This window comes from Microplitis demolitor, chromosome 6 (assembly GCF_026212275.2).
Source record: "Microplitis demolitor isolate Queensland-Clemson2020A chromosome 6, iyMicDemo2.1a, whole genome shotgun sequence".
NCBI lineage: Eukaryota > Metazoa > Arthropoda > Insecta > Hymenoptera > Braconidae > Microplitis > Microplitis demolitor.
This window is the reverse complement of record NC_068550.1, coordinates 1,965,938-1,987,484: the sequence shown is the minus strand read 5'-3', so window position 1 is coordinate 1,987,484 and position 21,547 is coordinate 1,965,938. Positions and strand designations below refer to the sequence as shown.

The following is a 21,547-nucleotide window of genomic DNA, read 5'->3' as shown; positions in this document are numbered from 1 at the left end:
TTAATGTCGATTCGAAAATTCTTTTTGGTCACTAATATAGAGCGCATGGGCGACTGACAGATTAAATGTGCAGACGAAAAAATAAATAAAACAACAAAAATATAAGTCCGATTACAATTCTCGTATACCACAATTCCGTACCTTGTTCATTGATATCTCTATTTGTATAATTGTGAATATAATTGTAGAAATTTCACAGAGATTATAAAACTGGCATACATGATTCAAAAATAATAAACTATAGTTGAGCTGTTTAATAATATTTTTTACAAAGTGTATTGGAAAAATAAGATTTATGTGAGATTTGCTGCGACAAGGCGTGAATGGGAGATTAATCGAACGAGAATGTGAGCGTTTGGCAAAATATAATATTTGGTTTGTTTATAATTTGGAATACATTTTTTTTTGCTTTTTAGCTGCACAGATTTACTTTATTTTTAAACATATATAGAAATTTTTTTTGAGTTCTGTATTTATAAGAATTATATCTTGATATTTTTATAATATGTTGGTCGAATTTATTAATTGATAGAAATTTTTATTAATTATTTTAATTAAGTGTTAATTATATTTTAATATATGACATTTTTTTTTTGTTATAATTTAATATTGATTTTATTTTTATATATAGTTTTAATTTTATTTCATATATTTGTATATTTTAGGCAATATTTGTTTATTTTTTTAATTTTTATTTTACTCAAAAATTTTTAAATATTTTTATATATAATTTTTTGTTCAAAAATTTTTTTATAAATATTGTCAAAGTTTATTTTTAAAAAAATATATATTCAACCGAAATATACAAATAAGATATGATTCTTATAAAATCAAATGACTTAAAAAAAAAAAGTATTACTTTCAAATCCTCTATAAAATTATTTTGAAAAATTAAAAACCAAATCTTCAACACAAATAACAATAAATAAAAATTTTGCTCAACTTCTCGCATTCTCTTGCTAGGTACTCGTCGAAAAATAATATTAAATCATATTAATATTAATAATAATAATTACAATTATAGTTATAATAATAATAATAATCATTTTAAAAATTATTTTACATTATAATTATAAGTGTAATTAACTGCAAGCGTATTAAAAAAAAGTGTATGTTAGTCATGTTATAGATATATAAATATGTATGCGAGCGGATGCTGTAGAATAGTTTCGAGAATGAATTTAAAAATTATATATAAATATATATGAGTATATATATTTATATGGATGAAAGTATGTAGACGAATGTAAAAATAATAATAAAAAGCCAAGCATAATTTGATGCAATGCAATATCACGAGAAAATGTATTAATTAAAAGTAAAAAAAAATAAAAATCAAACTTATATGTAAAAAGTAATTACTAAGAAATAAAAAATAACAAAATAAAACTTGAATGTTAGTTATTTTGTGTTAATTTTAATATTAATTACTGACCAGAATATTAATTATTAACTGAAGTCATAAATCGTATTCTTTTACTCTTTTCATTTTTTTTTTTTTTTTTTGTGTACAGAAATAAATTTAATTAGACTTAATATCTGTACTATATGTTATTAATTAATGAATTAATTTATCTGTCTACTGATTGTCATTCAACGAGTACCTAAAGTAAGCTTAAATAATATACTTGTTCTTCCGCATTAAATTTCCTCTTTCTCTCTTTAAACGCCAAAAATTTATCGAAAATAAATTTATAATTTTTGACAACATTATATATATATAGATATATATTTATTAAAAAAAAAATTTAAGGGACAACTTGACAATTTAAGTAAAAAATTATTATTTTAACGATTTTTAATTACCACTAAATTGTCATACTCCTATAAGTTAGATAGGAAAATTTTAATTATGGAAAAAAAATTGAAGAATTCAGTGTTTGGGTCGGCAGTAATTAAATAAATTATTTAATTGAGTAAAATAAAAGTTAAAATTAACTATTACTTTTCTCAGAGTAACTTATGTCTATAAATATATTATATATTGTATTATATAATTATGACAGTAATAATAATGATATAATAAAATTTAAGTTGTCTATTATATTATATCATGAATTAGTAATTCACTTGATCAATCATCTCTATCTTTGTTATATAAGTGGTAATATGCTTTGAGATGTCGTACCGAGCAAGTACACGTGTACGAGTTACTTGGCTTTCATAAATTCAGATGTATATGTATAAAGTAAAATATATATATATGTTTAATTAAAATGTAAGCGTACGCCGACCCGCCGCTTCGCTAATTCAAACTAGCGCGAATCATTATTATTATTATTATTATTAATTGGTTTATTAATTAATTACTTAAATAATTTGATAGCTATTAATTTTTCGTCGCTTCGTACGCTTCTTTGAAGCTTTAATGAGTGATACTTTAGTGTGAGTGTATATTATGAACGAATGGTGATAATGAACAAAACAAAGACTAAGAAAAGAAATGTCAAAAAAATACAGGATATCTGATTTAAATAAAAAATATTAAATAAATAAAAAAAATGTCTTGTTAATATAAACATAAAACCTAACACCTGACACCTGATTCCCTAAATATTTAATTATTTATTCATTTTTATTGGGAAGTATAATTTTTTATTGCATAGAAAAAACCAAAAGATTTTAAATTTTTTACAACTCATAGGAAGTAAAATTATCAATAGATGCTGTCCTATGTCCAGTCGGATTAGAATCTTTGGAAATGTTTTAGATAAAATTGAAAATTTATTTATATAAATTTATTTAGTGATTTCTGAAGGTAAGTCATAACTTTTGGACTTGTTATTATTAAAAAGTATAATTTGTTAGTAGAAAATAAAATAAAATTTACATGGAGATACTTTTTTGGAAAAACTTGCCCCAGAATTTAGAGAAAATGAAAACTGATGCCCATTGTTTTATTTTTTACTCTTTTTTTATTTAAAAATTACTCGAAATTGGGGATTTTTACCCCATTATTAAAAATTATCTTGAAACGTAAGAGTAATTATTCATCCAGGCCCAGTTTTACTCACAATTAATGAGTCAAAACTATTAAATAATTTTCCCCGTGTAGAAAATACTGTAATTGGGGAGACGTTGATATGCTGAATTAATAAAATAATCGTTAGTAGATTAACGAGAGATAAAAATACTATAAAAGAGTGGAAAACTATAACTTGTGATATTTATTGTCAACAATGAAATCTAATGAGAGAAATTTAAATTTCCAGAGTATTAATTGCTGCAGTAATAATCTCACCAATTTGAAATGTAATGAGTTGTTGACCAGCAATATGAAGCCATTAAACATGTAGTTTTATATTTCATTATGAAACGTTTTACCGAAAATAATTATCATGTTTATTCAATTTGAAACTGTTCAAACATTTCTCTTGCATACTTTGATGTCACGTTAAATTGTTATTATTTATTGAATGATTTGTAGTTGGTAATTGGTTTTTGTGTTTATTGAAACATTTTATGAGGGCTGAGATAAATTAAATTGAAAAGGTAGAGAAGCGAAAGGTGGAAGGCGGAGAGCAGAAGGCACAAGGCGGATTGATGAATGCGTTTGTTTCACCTTGGAGACTTTACTGATAAGATTTTCCTTGATGATTACGTAGACGTCTGTCGCATCACAGAGTCTTAAATCAGTTGGTTCAGACTGTCATCCAGCAGCGTATTTTACGAAAGAAACAGAAGATGCCAAAGTAGCTGAGTATAATGTCGAGGGTGGATGAAATGCCAGCAACAAGACCACCGTAAACTTGCTGCGAGATGAATACTTCACTTGGCAATGTTGCGGGCTTTAACGAAACAGTGAACTGCACTTGCTGGGAAATTTCTATGTATATATATATATATATATATATACATACACATATACATATATTTATACGTACGCTAGTGAGCGTACTATAATCTCTTCGAGCTTTGAAAATAATAAAATACTATTTTCAGTATTTTATGTCTAAATTGAAGTTTAAAAAGCTTTGGAGAAATCATTCTAGGAATAAAATAATTTCTTGAGATATCCTGCAGTTTTTTATTCTTGAATGAAAATTTCATATTTTACAGTTAGGAAATATCAAATATTAAGAAATCCGCGATTAAGGATATTTCTGGATAAAAAATAATATTAATTAAATATTATCTCGAGTGTTTTCACGATTAAAAAAAAATATAATTTTTTATCTTCTTTTAAAGCGAAATCGCGCGCAAGGGTTAAAAAGGATTTTAAGATAGCGAGGAGCCAAGAAGGATGGCGATTTCTCACGGAGTTCAGCAAACCGTGAAAAAATATAGCCATGGCCAGCGAAGGGATAAAACCAACCTAAACGGCTTCCTTCCTACAGCTCTCCTTCTCTCCCTGCTCTCCTGCACCCAAGAAGTCGTTTAATCGGTGAGCCATAGTCTGAAAGCATTTTCGTAAGTAACCAGCAAAAGAGACAAAAAATAAAATTCCAATTACCCGAATTAATTTATTAAACTCTCAATAATACTAGTGAAAAATAGATTTACCTCGATATTTATGTATTAGAATTTAAAAGTTTTCAATATCAGAATACTTGGTAAGAAGATATTCCATTTTCTATTCTCTGCGTCTCTTATTTCATTCCCCTATTTTTACACAATACATAGATATACATAGACAACGTGGACTGGGTTTTAAGAGGAAGAAACGAAAGCCACTGCGCGTACTCAAGTGTCTCCGAGGAATTTAATTCTAGCCCTCCCACAGCTCACCTAGCAGGTATGCGAATAGCACGTTACTCGATATTTTCTTTTCATCTGCGTTCTTTTTCTCATTCTCAACACTCAACAATCTATAACCTTCTCTATACTGTACTTACCCTTCGACATTCCCTAAAGACCGATAAGCACGATGGAATTTACAAAATTATTTTGCCTTTTCAACGGCCATACCACGCCAATGAAATTCGTCGATATTACAAAAGAAGTTAACCTCCAACCTCCAGCTTCCAACCTCCGCCATTTATTTTTTTACTTTCGCCGACACTTGACAACAAAAAAATTACAACAGTGTTTTCTTCAGCGAGTATATAGAGCAGTCTGGAGCTGGAACTGTAAAGAAAAGTGGAAAGTTGTGTAAACGGATGATACGACTACGGTTAAGAAAGAAGATTTTTGACTGTGTAGGATGCCAAGAGTGAAGTAGAAGAGCAAAAGCAAGGGCTCTAGTAGCAGCAGTAGCAGTAACAGTAGCAGTTGCATTGGAAGAGACTAACCTACTTTAGCACACGCTAAGATAGATACCACCGGCATCTCTCTTATACTTTAACAGCAAAACTAATGGACGTCTCCTTTTCTTCTCTCCTGGGCGTCCGCAATCTTGTTGTTCGACCGGGCGTAATTTAATACCCCGGGTGTACAACGCGCACTTGGGTACGCCGGTATTCTCCCAACAGTCTAGTGCTCCTTTCTCTGCTTTTCTGGTCTCGGGCTTTTGGGTTTCAACCTCTTGAACCCGATTTGTTTTCCCACCCTATACTCATCCTACAAATAAAACCGCTCTGATGAACTCTCGCTGACCATCGAGAATGTGATACCCACCTTCAGTGCATCCAGAGTTTATAAACTTAAATCTATCGACTTTTTGCTTCGTTTAAACTTTTCTTGGTTCCTTTAATTAGATTAACTGAGAAAATTCGCTCCAGACATTAAATTCAGCTACAAAATCATCCCTTAATATTTAAAAAAAATTTTCAATAAACTTTTTACTTTTTTAAAAGGCTAATTATGCCCCCCTCCCCCTTGCTCATATATTTTATTTGATGATTGAATATCAAGTTGACTGAATTAACACTGAATGTTATTTAAATATATATTGAATATAGCAGTAAATTAAGAAAATGGTGATTTTCATAGAGGTAAAATGTATATGAGTTTCAAGGGTGAAATAGATGGTTTTGGTAGCTCGTATGTCGCTTTAATAACGCAACCGTGGCCGAGTTCTCTACGCTAGTCTACTTGGCTTGGCAGTATTCATTTTGTCTAGCCAACCAGGAGCACGGAGAAGGCGAGGTTCGGGCCTCGAGACTGGAGTATGAGTTGGTCCAGGAGGTTGGTAACGTTTCATGTGCTCTGGGAACCGTAAGCTAGATTTTTTATGCGGTCCAACCGCCACCCTTGCATTATGGAGGACCCTCGGCACCTCGACGAGGGAATTATGTTAAGAGAAAGCGGTCATGCTGTGGCAAACTCCTGGTACTTGCTCTCGAAACACGCCGAATAAATATCTTGCGGAATAATATTGGAGGCTTCATGCTTTTTTCTTATTTTTTTTTTTTGTTATTGAGGCCAATGAATAAAAATATAAAAAAGTATTAGAGTGAGCGAATGAGGTTTTTTATGTCTAGTCCGAATCTTGATGGAGAGTCACGTACTTTGTTGCTAACTCAGTTGACCAAAAAGCAACACGAGCTTCAACGAAATCAAACTTTGTTTTTTCTTAGGTCTTACTGATCAGACGCTATTGTACTTTAAAAATACTTTGTTCAAACTTTTTTTCCTTTTTTTTCATTTATAGATCGAGATTTTTTTTGGGTTTACTACAAAAAATTTCAAGTCAATTTTTTTATTGCCGAACTTTTAGTAGTATTGCATGAAGTAGACTTGGATTAAAAGTAGATTTGGATTAGAAGAAATCATAACAAACAGAAAACATTTATATTTCGTGCCAACCCTAAAACTTCTCACTGTTTTTGAGCTCTGAGATGTTGACCCATTCTACCCATTTGTCAAATCGTAATTGTCTTCTGATATTTAAGTCCTTTATCTCCAAATATTATTATTTATTTATTTATTTATTTATTTATTTATTAGTTGGGATATTAAAGTAGCCATAAATTTTGAAAATCCATGTGCCGGAAGATCCATAAATAATATGCCTGTCTAGAATAAAGTTAACTCTGAAAGGAGTTAATAAATAGTAGTCGTGTTCGATAAATATTTTAACGTCGTAATAAAAATATTCATCATACATTAGGCTAATTAATTAAATGAAAAAATCTATAAATAAATTCCGAATTATACAAAGTTTAATTTATTAAAATACTTTGAGTGCACTAGAGCCCGCTGAAGATGTAACGTTATATAAAATGAATATTAATATCATCGAGTGGCAATTATGGCCATGAAATATCTTAAAAGACCGGGCTGGTGAGCCGGTTGCTAGGAAACTACCCCCGGACGAAATATAATGAGACAGCGGGACTAGTCTTTGAGATTTTAAAGCTCAGACGATTGAATATAAGCATCGCGGGTTGCCGGAAATACATGGGAGGAGATGCGGACGCTCGGATACTCCATCGAACAGATAAGAGACGGAGGTATGAATAAGAAAATAAGACACTGCTTGAGAAAGACGGGCGCTGGCTCCATGGGTTTTAGATTGGCTTTCCATAGTTTCACGTGTCGTACTAGGGCTGGAGTTATAATTACCTTAGCGCCTGTAACAGGAGGCAAGAGCCATAGTCTTACTCAAGAGAAGAGACAGGATAATAAATTAATGCCGCACGTCGCCTAAATGCAATACGAGCCTAACTACCCACTTCACTGTGAGATGCTGTTGCTCTGAGAGATAGACCCGGCTTGCTTGCGAGTTGGGTTTAAGAAGAGAACGAGACTGAAAGGAGGACTAATAAGGGGGTGAGCGTTTCCTCGTGTTCTTCGTCACCGATCCTCTCTCAATCATATTGATTGAGAAATATTGTCTGTTACAGAAATTCATCACTTAAATATATAATATATATGTATTTTTTGTACTGAAATAATGGAACAAAATAATGCAGTTTCAAAAATTAATAAAAATTCGAAAATTAATTTTTCTATTTTTATATAAATGAAAGAAAAAAAATTGTAAGAATTATTTTTAATAGGATTATTCAAGGTGGAGGCTGTCTATTGTAAAAGTTTATAAACCAGGGATGACAAGTGTCCGATGTACAAAACCAGTGGTCCGAACTATCGAGAACAGACGTATATATTTTCAACAAAAAAAAGTTGGTCTCAAGTGGTTGTGTAAGGACTATTCTTGAGTCGATTAACCTCCTCGGTCTGGTCTTTCAAACAACATAGACCGAGTTTCGCTCGTGCTCGGTCCACTCTCACATCAACCCATCATCTATCCCTCGACTCGACGAACTCAACTCAGCTCAACTCAACTCAACTCTCAAACGCTTTGTTGTGGACCCTGCAGACTAGTGAGACTTGGCATCGTTGTGTTACTTCTTGAGGGGTATCTAGTAAGTAAGGTGAAATTTACAGTAGTGTCGTGTCTCGTGTCTTATCTCGTCTGTGCCTTGGATTCTTGTTCTGAGAAAACCAAATGAGTATAGGTGTGAGACGCTGCGAATTGGAGACGCTTGCGGTTTCAAAATTTCAACTCCTAAGGGTCTCTCTACCCCATACAGTCTCCGCACTTTCCGTTTCTACATATATATATATATACATATAGATACATCTATCTATCTATAGTAGTATATATGTAGGAACTCCTCAAGTGACGACCAATGTCTGGGTTAACTTGTAACTTGTGCTCCTGGCGTTTCACATTTGTTCCCGTGAAAATCGCCTGAGGATAATACATAACCAAAGATACAACTCTCCACTTATCAAACTTTCAAGACGTTACAATACAAAATAATAATGCATTTAATGTCTCATACTATCAAATAATTAATCCATAAATCTCAAAGCCATAATCAATTTGGATAATTGAATAATTGAGATGTATGACGAGATATTATATCAGATATTACACAATACTCTGGTAAATACTGGTTTGCTTAGCCTCAAGCTAGAGACAATTTCTCTGTCTGTACCTCAAACCTCAGTTACAAACAGTCCAAGTTGATAGACCTATTGCATTACAGACACGAATGTTAATATCAAGAGATTTAGCGGCTTTACTTCCTCCTCTATGTAATGGATTGTGGGTTCTGTTAATGGAGTTAGTGAATAATAATTATCGCATTACTTAATCGTTATGAATAATAAATTAATTTTTTCGGTAAATATTTATTAATGCTACGGAAAATTCATAACGAATCAGTGGATTTTTAAATATTTATTTTTACTACGAAGTATTCAATTCCAGGTTATTTTCTGTTTCTGGCAGTTGCATAATAACATTATTTATTTTATTTTTAGTAACTATGTAGTTGCCTATTCACTTTACTGACTCGACGAAATTGTTTCAGTAGCTGTTGTTGTTGTTGTTGCTGTTACTGCTGCTGTTACTGCTTTTGGCGCTGGAGTCGCTGTTATTTTTGACGACAAAGGGAGTCAGGAAGGAAGTCAGCAGAGTGTACTGGACGAAGAAGAGAATGAGAGTGAAAGAGTTTATATATATATATATATATATATATATATATATATATATATGTATATATATATTACAGTAGTATATAACATATAGGAAGGGATGAAAGTCGCGAGAACGCTGACACGCGACTGAAATTCAATTTCCCGTCTGTGTCGACGGATGTCAACGCTCTGGGGGAAAACAACTGTCAGCCAATAGTCACACGGGCCCCGCGCGCGCCTAAAACGATCAGCCGGAAAAATGACACGGGGAGAGTGAGATAAAAAACATAAAAAAAACTAAAGTAATAAAAAAAATTTTATAGTACGAGAGCGTGATTTTGTTCGTCAAAGGGGCAAAGGAGACGCGACGGAAATGGCAAGTAACCACAAAGGAAAATATTTGTCTGTGTAAATCGTAAGCGACGAATTGCTACCGTTAAAATACCAAGTGTCAACCTTTGCTGGCATTTTGTTCTCTCAAATCTCTGTACATACTTTTATTTTGAAAAAAAAAAAAAAAAAAAAAAAAAATTTCTATTTGCTTTCACATTTTCTCTGTTTCTTTGATCGACTAAAGTTACCAAGGCTAAATATTTTCACCAGCTTTTTATATTATTTTCCTACGCTGAGTCTGTTCAGTGATTAATTGATTTAGTTGAACTAATTGTAATTTAAATTGAAGACTATAGAGCCTAGGCCAAAGTTTGAATTTTGAATGGTGACTAAGACGAGCCCTTAACAACGTGTCCCCTTACTTCTTATTCTTAGTCGGTGGTTTTCTTCGAATTACAAGCAGTAGTCTCGAAATACCAAACGATTCAATCCCTCTATCCACCGTAGTACAGTTTTATTCACTTGTCTCAATGTTCTGCTCACACCCTCAACGGGGCACAGTTTAAATCTATTTTACCGATTTGACTTGCAAAAGCCGGATTACTGGCCGAGTGAGCACAAGACGACCCACTATCTTCTTCTTCAACTTCTATTCTATTCTATTGTATTATATATCCTGTCACCCAGATCCTGCAATACTGTCGTCAAATACAAGTAAGGGTGGTAGTAAGGGTTTAGCTAAAACTCTTGCTCCTGAGTTTATTTAGAGCCGCGGCATCGTATGTATATCTAAATAGTAGCCCATTCCTTCCTGCTTCTATTAACCCTTCCCGTTTACCAGGGACTCAAACTCCGGAAGAACGAATAAAGTTAATTTATCAAGATTAAAACCTCAACGTTCTTTTAAATAAAAAAAGTGTTTTAATAAAAATCTTGACAATGATATAGGTATAATTAACTCGTTAAAGTTTATCGTTGAAGTGAAATCGCAAAGTGCATGGAGAATTTAAATCTTGATTTAAAACCCAAATATTTTCTACACCCGTCAAAAGTTGGATTACTTCTTCGGCTTCTTCTACCACCACCACCACTGCCGCTAAATTCCCGGGCTTTTTTCGCCCCATCCATTTTCCAGTAAACATATATATGTATACCATGTATATATATAGCAAACTTGCTTCTTAATTAACCGGCTCCCTCATTATTACTTGAGCGGCGTCGTAGAGTCTAAAAATCGAGCGGCCCGTAAAATAAATGTGAAATCATCGGGCTTTAAATGTTGGCTGGGTAAAAAATAAAAACACCGATCAAACTAATAATGATATTTGAAAAAGGCAGCATAAATTTAAATAATAAAGGCAGTTAATAAAAAGATTTATGCAGGATTTGCCGTCGTAAAAATAATCCCGATAATTTAAGTGTGAATATAAAAATGTAGATGGATATAAAATGAGAGTAAAAAGTACAGTGTCATTAGTATATAGCTGAGAATAATCCCAAGGCGATATGCCAGTAGTGTACCCAGTGTCTGATGCTGTAGCTGGTGCTGGTGCTGGTACTGATGCTGGTACAGTGCTGGTGGTCTTAGTGGTCTCTGGCAGAAACGAGACGGGCTTGCAAAATTGGTAATTTCGAGGCAATAAAAACGATGAGGCAAGAGCGGAGCTTGAGAACCGGGGATAGGATGTTTTTTAGGTGTAGTGGTATATAGCGTGTCTACGAGCTGGCGAGCTGGCAGGGTAGCTGAGTATGCTGATGGGGGTGATGGGTTAAGGGAAAAGGAAGTTAACTATAGTGGTGCACTACTGGAGTAGGAGAACTGGGATAGGTAGACGTGGCGTCTGATGTGGCTGGTGTGTATCTACTTGAGAGTAGTCACTACCACTATAGTGTACTACCACACCAGTGTACCGAGAAGAAGTGTGCCGGACCCCTTCCGACGTAATTGGAAGTGTACCAGAGGAATTTCAAAGCTCCGGCAATTCCAGAGAGCAGTGAGTCAGTCAGCTGAGGGAGTGAGTGAGTCTGGGGGTAGTAAGATAGCAAGAGAAAGAGTCTTCTTGAGGATGCAGTTCCTGAGATTGCTGGGTGCCTTTTCGAGTGCCTGATAAAATTCGAGCATCTCACGACCATAGACGTACCCCGTGGAATTTTACTCAACCAACCCGCCGTCGCTTCGGCCCGAGAGAGAAAATTCAGCTCGCGTATGTCAGTTAACTCTAATTACATCTGGGATACGCTCTCATGAGTGGAATTTCAATTAATCAAATTATTTACATATTAAATAGCCAACATTTTTTGTTAATTATTATATTAACTAACATAATATCCGTACGTGATAACAAATTTAACCGAAAACTTTGTTAATTAATATTTATTTAACAATTACTGACATTTTTGTCATAAGAAAAATAATTATTATTTTAATAATAAAATGATGGACTTGTTTTAATGATAATGAGAACGAACGTATGCTTGTTTGCATTTGACAAAATTAAACTCTCGCCTTCAGTCCTCCCGTTGCTGTCGGTGAGGACATCGCACATGAGCAAGTGCAGCGCAGTTCCCGTGAAACGCTCATACAATTTATATTATTATATAGTATACATATACAATATATGTGTAGATGTATACATATTATATAGAATCGCTCGCGCATATATTTAACATTAATATCAGGGTGCCCTCGACACCGCTGCATCCACCAGATTCGCTTAAAACATAGTTGTCTCATTACAGCAACACAACTTCGCTTCAACTCTGATCCCGCCGCGGAACAATGACGCTTGTATTTAAAAATGCCCTTTGTTTGCGTCCCATATTTAATTTTTTTAAGCTGTGTGCACATAGTAATCATTAAATTCCATAAATGATAATTATTGTTTGTACTTGAATAATACAATAAATAATTTATCGAACAGAGTGTCAATTAAAGGTATCGATTTATCAGTAGCTGGGAGGTACCGAGCCACATAACACGCGTTTGTACGGTGTTATGTCGTTTGCGATGATGTAATTCAACGTTTGAAATGGATACCGACAGGATACGCTGAACCGAGCGAGTGTGAGAATAGGGGTGGGGAGGGGAAGTAGAGGGATGAAGGATCAGCATCGATGCGTCTCAGTAGTCACGGCCACAGATAACCGGACAATAATATCCGATACAATCAAACAGTAGTTACGCTCGGTGCACCACGGACTTGTCTATAGGGACACGTCATGGCCAGAAACCCTGCCAGGGAGAACAGATCACTACGCATTCTCTCATGATTGACTTGATTTATTTAAATATTGCAAATGAGGACGCGAATCAGCCAACAGAATTTTTTTTTTTCTAGGACAGGAATTTTATGGACTCGTTTTTATGTTCAAGCGCAGTTTGATTCATGAAAACTCGCATGGATTTCAAAGAATGTTTGATGCTAATTTGTATTGAACTTTGATGTGGATTGTTGACAGCACCGCGGCGTTGGGTAGTTTGAAAAAATCGTAATTTTTTAAATAATTTTAATTACATGAAGCGGGAAAAATGGATGAATAAAAACCACTTCGCGGATTAAAAGAGGGATGATTTTATGTAAATAAAATATACTATCGGCGATTTGCCGGCTTAAGCTGAAATTTCGACGACTTTTAAAAGTTTTTTTCAAATTTTATGATCCAGGTCTTGAATAAAAAAATTGTTGTTATTATTTAAAATTTTCAGAGTGAGTTGTCTTGCTCTAGAATTTCCATTAATATTTTCATAAATATTGTATTTGCTGATAAGGCAAAAAAGTAAAATAAATATATTGAAATAAGTTATAAGTAGTCAAAGCGAATCTTTGATCCATGAAAAAATAAAATTAAAATTCGTCAAAAGTAAAACATGAGATGATATCATGTGTACACAGACATTGAGAGTATACAGCAGAATGTTATTCATTTTTTATTTATTTATTCATGTCGATGATGCAGAGACGAATGAGAGAGTTGCAATAACATACGTTATATCGGCAGCCACTCGAGTAACTTTGGATCGATTCCAGATGAATGAGGAGAGGATGAGTCTCAGGAGGAGTCGAAGGTAGTCGGAGATGGAAGACGTTAGATGTGATGCGCGCTCGACTCTACCACTCGGCAAGAAGGGGGTGGAGTGACGACAGGGTGTATCAGAGACAAGGAATATCGAAGTCGACGCGTCTCGATTTATCGAAGCGTATATCGTGTCTCATGGCTTCTATGAGTCTGTCTTCGCCTATTCCTTCCCGATGTAGTGTCACCTGTTTGCGGCATCTATTTACATTACATGCAGAATTCACTGCCAGACAGCATTATGCGTTTTCCCATCACTGTCCTTTATATATGTATATTTATATGAGCATTGCGTGTAGGATACTTTATAATACACCGAGAGGTATTTGAGCCCACATATACCATATTCACGCTGACGTAGATGCATTGAAAATATTCTATGCAAAAAGATTATTTTTCAGAAGATGCCAACGAATTTTTTTCTTTTAATTCCGCTTAAAAAATCGATGATCTAAAATTTCGATCAAAAATTTCGGGAAGCTATTGTTTTCACCCCGATTTTCGAGAATCGAGATTTCATAACGTGCCGACGTTTTGAGGTCCTGGAAAGCCATTCTGTTCGAGTCATCGGAGAGAAGACTTAGAAAAATTGATGTGCCAGCGTGATTGAGAAGTTTTCTCTAAATACTAGAAAAATCCTAGACTCAAACCAGAAAAAACTTAGAAAAATTCATTTCGCTGGAAATCCTAGACATATCCTAGACAAATCCCACACAAATCCTAGAGAAAACTTAGAAAAATTCATTTCACTGAAAATCCTAGACATATCCTAGACAAATCCCAGACAAATCCTAGAGAAAACTTAGAAAAATTCTTTTTGCTGCGAATCCTGGAGAAAACTTAGAAATATTTGTCCTTTACTTCTATGTGCCTGCATGTTTAGTGATTTTAATAAATTCATCAACTGATCTTGGAAAAGTATTCTTCAATAACGGAATTTATTTCTAGGACAATTGATTAAATATTGAATATCGTTTTATAAATCTATGTATATAGACTACCGAAAATTATATATCGAGACAAAAAAAACTTCAAATATTTTTGATAAGTAGAGTGACCATTGATAAGTATGCACCTGAGAGTCTGATATTCTTATCAGTCTATCATTAGCTATAATTTATAATTAGTCATAAAAATTGATGGTATATATTACGGAAAAATGAGTTGTGAACTCAGCAAGCAAGAGATAGACAACGGACGTCAGTGGCCGAATAGAAGTGAAATTTGATTTTCAGTTTGGATGCTCAGTGAAAAATTCTGCGAATGTTTGCTCATCTTTAATGATATGCTATCATCGATTCGCGAAAACAGACCCGGGTTATTTTAATCACTGACCATAATAATAATAATTTGAGAAGTCACGAACCAATAGAACGATTTGTTTTCTCACTCAACGATAACAATAATAATAATAATAATAATAATAATGATAAATTTAAATTATTATTATTATTATTACTGTTTAGATTTGAGGAAATAATTTAAAGTAAAACATTGAAAAGGTTTAAGGAGATTAAATTTCAAACTGTTGTGTTTTGATGGCATTAATTAATGTAACTCGACGAGTAATACGAGCATAATTACTTTTGCTCGAGTGGCCGGGAAGGCCAAACTTTGCTTGTTATCGGGGATTGTATACATGCATTCACTTTGCCTCTGTTTTAACTTGTTCGCAAAGTTAATCTATTGATCATCTTTATCTTTTTTTTTAACAAAAAAAAAACGCTTTGTTATTTTATTTGAGCATTAAATTAAATAAATTATTTTATGATGGGCAGGGTACAGAAATTTGTACTCAACAATAAGAATAAAAAAAAAGAATTCGACAGCAAGACAACTGTCTTATTGACATATTTTTTTCACAGCCTGAATTTCGATATTCTTTTATGACATTCGATAATTGAATCTTTTTTTTAATTTAATTCACGTGAATTTCCTCGCGAATGTCATTTTGATACAGGGAAATTTGCGCAAATTTTTTTCTTTTATTCTTATTTCTGAGCACAAACTTCCGTAGACCGATGATGGGCTATTTGAATAAATTCATGGTTACGTCAACAGCCAGTGAACTTGTAGATGAAGGAGAAATAGTTACTCAGGTATTTGACGATGGGTAGATGAACAAGAATCGCCCAACCACATCACTTGTTTAGGCTGGTTGAAATGTAAGCTCACCCAATTATGGACTATCTTAAGTTTCGTATACTAAACCAACTTTAATTATCATTATACATTTCAATTAATAATATCAAAATAAGAAATGATATTTACAACAATGAATTTTCATTTTAAATAAATAATATTTTGAAAACGATTTTTTTTGGCTGCTCATTTTGACCGAATGAAAGAATAATTTTCCAAAACGAAAGTAAGAAATTTCGCGTATTTAAAAAAAAAATTATTTCCTTCTTAGAGTCCCAATTTTGTCGTCCTCTAATAAAAATACGATTGATAAATAAATTTAATGAGAAATTTTTTTTTGTATGATGATATAAATAACAACAATTCTAACTAAGACTTAAACTTTTTTCAATTTAACATTTTTTTTACTTTTATTATTTCTTTTTTTGTTTTGTTATAAAAGTCCTCTTCGAAGCGGTTACCAGTAATAACGCGAGCAACAGCGAGAAGCCATTACTGCCACGTGTCGTTATAATATCGACACAAGGTGTGGATCCAAAAGTTTTGTCCAGAGCAAACACAGGCGAAAATAATAATTTTATATGATTCTTCTACGAGGAAGCGATAAAAAAAAAGTTTAAGAAGAACTAAATTTTGACTTCTCAATAATTATATTTGAATTGCTTTGACTGTAACGAAAATAAATTGAATTAAGAAACTGTTTGATATTTTTCCATCTAACGCTGGATTTTGCTAAGCACGAGCTCTTGATTACATACATTTTAATCTTATATATTTTTAGCGAATCGAGTAGACCATAGCAGGAGAGCAATGTCGTATAAAATTTATATTACAACGTTATGCGGCAGCTTCTCTTCGAAACATAACCTCCGGCAAATAAGAGCGAGTATGAATTTAAAGGAAAAAGTAAAGCGAGAAAAAGGAAATTGCGTTAAAATCTTTTGTGTATATAATACTCTATACTCAGTTTGTGCTCTCTTACATTGAGTGAATAAGTTAAATAAGAGCTGGCAGGATTTTACACGAGAGCATACTCAAAGTCGATTTCTTGCTCTCTGCACTTATAAAACAGCCTTTCCGACTTTTCCTTCCATTCTTATTCCCCAGATAATTCAATAAAATTATGACAATTACATTTATTTAAATTGTCAATTAAGAATCGCTTTTACTCGACACCCGCTCGATATTTAACATGCACCTGTACAACTCACTTACCTTAATTACTCTATTATATAAATACTTTTTTCTGTTAAGAAAAAAAAAGCGTCAAGAAAGCGGAGGAAAAAAGTTTGAATTCAACGATCAAGAGGTTTTTCCTCGCACTTTTCTTTTATAAGTTAGTACCACCTGCTCAACCATCGGGTGCTTGTTATTTATCGAGCGGCTACGCGAGCCCATTCGTACCACGCGGTGGTGCTTTTTAGCTTTCTCCGTTCGATTCTCCGTCTCAACTTGCCTCCGACCTTTCAATTTTTTTTTCTTCCTATTCTTATTTTTTAATTTTTCCCATTTCTTCCGTATCAAAGAAAACGAGGGAAAATTAAGATGATGAATATTAAGCAAGAAAATTTTTTAATTAAACTTCACTTAATAATTAATAAAACACACTAGCTATATATTTAGAATATAAATGCGCCTGAGATATAAAAGATATGATATATATTTTTGTCTTATCAAGTTTTAAAATTTAATGTACGTTGAACTTTGATTTTTTTCTCGAGAACCTAGTATCGATTCTAATAAAAAAAAATTATTTATCATCTGATAATAATTTAATATCAGCCGTACAATTTATAATGGCGATAAAAAAAAATTTTTTTTTTTTTAATAATTATTAAGAAGAAAAATAAATATTTGTATTATAAAGCCAAGAAAAATATTTTCAATCAAGTGCAAATGAAAAATAATTAAATTTTCAAATACTTGGAAAGAATATATAAATCTATATAAATATATCATAAGTGATAACGATTTACGAGTTATCTTATCGTTTATTAAACAATCTCAAGATTTGGCGATTGGTATAAAAAGAATTTAAATCTCAGTAATGTGAATCAGCTACCGGCAAACCACTTCACAGTAAGTATCGATTAATTGCAATAAAATATCTTAACAAAATAAATAATTATAAATTATTTTTAAACAGATGAAGTTATCATTAATACTGCTGCTAATCTTCGGACTAGCATTCTCTATTAATGTAAGAGGAAGTCCTGTAAAGAGCAAACGTTCGCTACATGACGACCTGGATGATTTTTTGGCACTGGTTCCCAAAGACAGAGTAGTAGATATATTTTTTGATTACTTGGAAAACGATGAAGAAGTTCAGGCGACAATTTTGTACTTATCGGGTGCTGAGTTCCATGAATTAGTTAAGGTTATCGAAGAAATGGATTACGTGAGAGCGTTATTGAAATATTTAGACGAATCTGGGCTAAATGTTTACCGGATTCTCAACGTGTTGCATCAATTCATCGGAATGGACCCTTTCCAATCATTGGAATCAAATAAACCGGCACTGAGACGAACTGGAGGTATGGCTGGTTTGCTGACAGACATTATGGACACACTTCCGGTTGACGAATTCAGAAAACTGTATCACCATAAATTAGAAAACTCTGTTGAATTTAAAAATTTAGTCGAACGTCTACAGTCTGATGAATTTCAAGCCGTTATCAATGCGCTGTTTTCTAATGAGGAGTTTAAACACATTTTGGAAAAAGTTTCAGCAGCTGGAGTTGATGTTGATACTATTCTTAGAATTCTGTCTTTAATGTTTGATCTTGAATTTCCGGTGTATCGTAATATGCAGGTGAGATCTTCACGGACTCTAAACGACGACTTATTTGACTTTGTAGGACTTCTGCCGCTGGAGGAAATAACAAGGGTTGTTAATCGTTACATACAGTATGATGAAGAAGTTAAATCAGTAATTGAATACATCCAGAGTGTTAAATTTCGTGAATTTGTTAAGTTAGTTGAAGAAATAGAAGATGTGATTCTTTTCTATGATTATCTACACGAATCAGGTCTAAATGTTTATGATCTTGTTAACAAATTACATGAATTTATCGGACTACCAGCACTGATTCCACCAACAAAATCATTGTCATTAAAAAGCGCCCCTACAAATGGAGTGGCTGGTCTTATTGCTGAAGTCAAAGCTCTTCTTCCTCTAGAAGACATTAAAGTGATGTATTACAACAAATTAGAAACATCTGCTGAGTTCAAACAACTTGTCGAACGTCTTCAGTCACCGAAATTCCAAAAAATTATTGATACGCTTATTGTGAACGAAGAATTTCAAGCAATTCTTGCAGAAGCCAAAAGCTTCGGTCTTGACGTCAAAGCTGTCGCAGATTTACTTTCAACTGTTTTTGGTCTTGAATTTCCAGAAAAGCGTCATTTGCTTGTGAGACCAACACGCGCTTTACACGATGACTTGGATGATTTCATAGGGCTTTTGCCACTGGAGGAAATAACAATAGTCGTTTATCGTTATTTGCAAAATGATGAAGAAGTTAAATCAGTAATCGATTATGTCCAGAGTGATGAATTTCGTGAATTTGTTAAGCTAATTGAAGAAATAGAAGATGTGATTCGTTTCTATGATTATCTACACGAATCAGGTCTAAATGTTTATGATCTAATTAATAAATTACATGACTTTATTGGACTGCCAGCACTGTTTCCACCAACAAAATCATTGTCATTAAAAAGTGTCTCTACATATGGAGTAGCTGGTCTTATTGCTGAAATAAAAACACTTCTTCCTCTAGAAGACATTAAAGTGATGTACTACAATAAATTAGAAACATCTGCTGAGTTCAAACAACTTGTCGAACGTCTTCAGTCACCGAAATTCCAAGTAATCATTGATACTCTTATCGCAAATGAAGAATTCCAAGCCATGCTTGCAGCAGCCAAAAACTTTGGTGTTGATGTCAGAGCCGTCGCAGATTTACTTTCAACTATTTTCGGTCTCGAATTCCCGTCAAGCCGTCTTAGTCGCAGAAGTCAAAGTGTTGATGAACATTTGGCGGATTTTCTTTGGCTATTGCCCTTTGACAAAATCGCTATAATTAGCTTCCGTTACATCTACAATGATCCAGAAGTTTTGCAAGCTGTTCAGTTCATTAAATCGCAAGAGTTCACAGATCTAGTGATCGAAGTTCAACAAGATCCTGATGTTCAGGAGCTTGCTAATTATGTGGAAAATTCCGGCGGGAATCTTCAAACTGTGTTTGACCTTATCAATGATTTTTTGGGAATATCATTAAAGTCAAAACACCATTCAACTTCATTAAGCACCAAAAAAGGCGGTGTTCAGGCCATGTTGAATGAAATCCGAAAAGTAATACCTTACAATGAAATTCGGGCTCTCTACGAAGAGAAAATCCAAACTTCTGAAGAGTTCAGATATTTTACCGAGCGTCTTGAAGCTCCGGAATTCCAGGCAATAATTGATAAATTAGTTGTTAATGAAAATTTAATAGAATTAGGTTATCAAGCTGAAGCTCACGGTATTAACATTAATCACATTACCAAATTTCTCAGCGACTTGTTTGGTTTGAAATTCCCAAACTCATCTCAACATCCCAGTAATTTTCTTAATAAACGCGCAGTCAAAAATCTTAACAATGACCTGGATGATTTTTTTGATCTAATTCCAGTTGAAGATATAATCGTTACTGCCGTCGAGTACGTTTTACACGACGAAGAAGTTCAGCATGCAGTCATATATCTACGTTCCGAGGAATACAAAGCTCTTGATCGCGCTCTCCATGAAATTTCAGAGTACAAAGAAATTTTGGACGAGTTAGCTGCTGTTGGATTCAACATTGACCGATGGATCAGTGAAGTCCACAGCTTTCTCGGCATTGATAACTCTCATCTCCGTTATCATAATAAGTACGAAAGAATAAACAAATCTGGAATTGCTGGTCTAGTTGAATCTATCAAATCATTGCTTCCTTACGAAAAAATAAATCACCTTTACCATGAGAAAATAGAAACCTCGGAGGATTTCAAAATGTTCGTGCAAGTCATCAAGTCAGAGAAATTCCAGACACTCACGAATAAACTTTTTGACAACAAAGAATTCCAACATTTACTTCATCAAGCTCAAGAGTACGGCATTAATCTAATGGCTATCTCGGACTTTTTTTTACGTGTTTTCGGAATCACAACTCCGTCAGGAGTAATTGGACCCTTGTAAAAATTATTTAATGTAATTATGTATAAAAATAAATGATTATTGTCTAGATTATTATTAAAGTAATTCTGTTGAATATTTATTGAATTTTAAAATCCACTAGTTCGATAAATAATTTTAAAATTCCAAGAGCCAGAGGCTAGGAAAGTTTAAAACTGACCCAGAGGGTTGTTGTGTTTTTGAAAAAACAAATTTTAGTTTAAAAAATAAAAATAGATACTTTTCAGTGATCTAGTTATAAGTTTCGATGAAAATATATAAGAATTGATAAAATATATCACAAGTTCGAATTGTTTGAAAGTTCTTATTCGTGAGTTGACAAGTAGCCAATTGTAATACAACATTCTCCACTTACTGTTGATTTACTGGCGACTGACTCACGGGGGCTTTCACCGTCCGTTGAATTTACGAGTCGTTGTATATGTAGTTATATGCCTTAGAAAAAGAAAACGACTGGAAAGACTTGTAGGG

General features: G+C 33.3%; 1 protein-coding gene across 1 annotated transcript; it reads left to right on the top strand.

Annotated features, from left to right (window-relative positions):
• The first annotated feature begins 17,890 nt into the window (after positions 1 to 17,890).
• Positions 17,891 to 21,142, top strand: LOC103575763 (Insect allergen related repeat, nitrile-specifier detoxification domain-containing protein). The gene is made up of 2 exons (XM_008555687.2): positions 17,891 to 17,940; positions 18,008 to 21,142. The coding sequence occupies exon 2, from the start codon at positions 18,008 to 18,010 to the stop codon at positions 21,077 to 21,079; it is 3,072 nt and encodes a 1,023-aa protein (XP_008553909.1). The 5' UTR covers positions 17,891 to 17,940; the 3' UTR covers positions 21,080 to 21,142.
• The last annotated feature ends 405 nt before the right edge of the window (positions 21,143 to 21,547 follow it).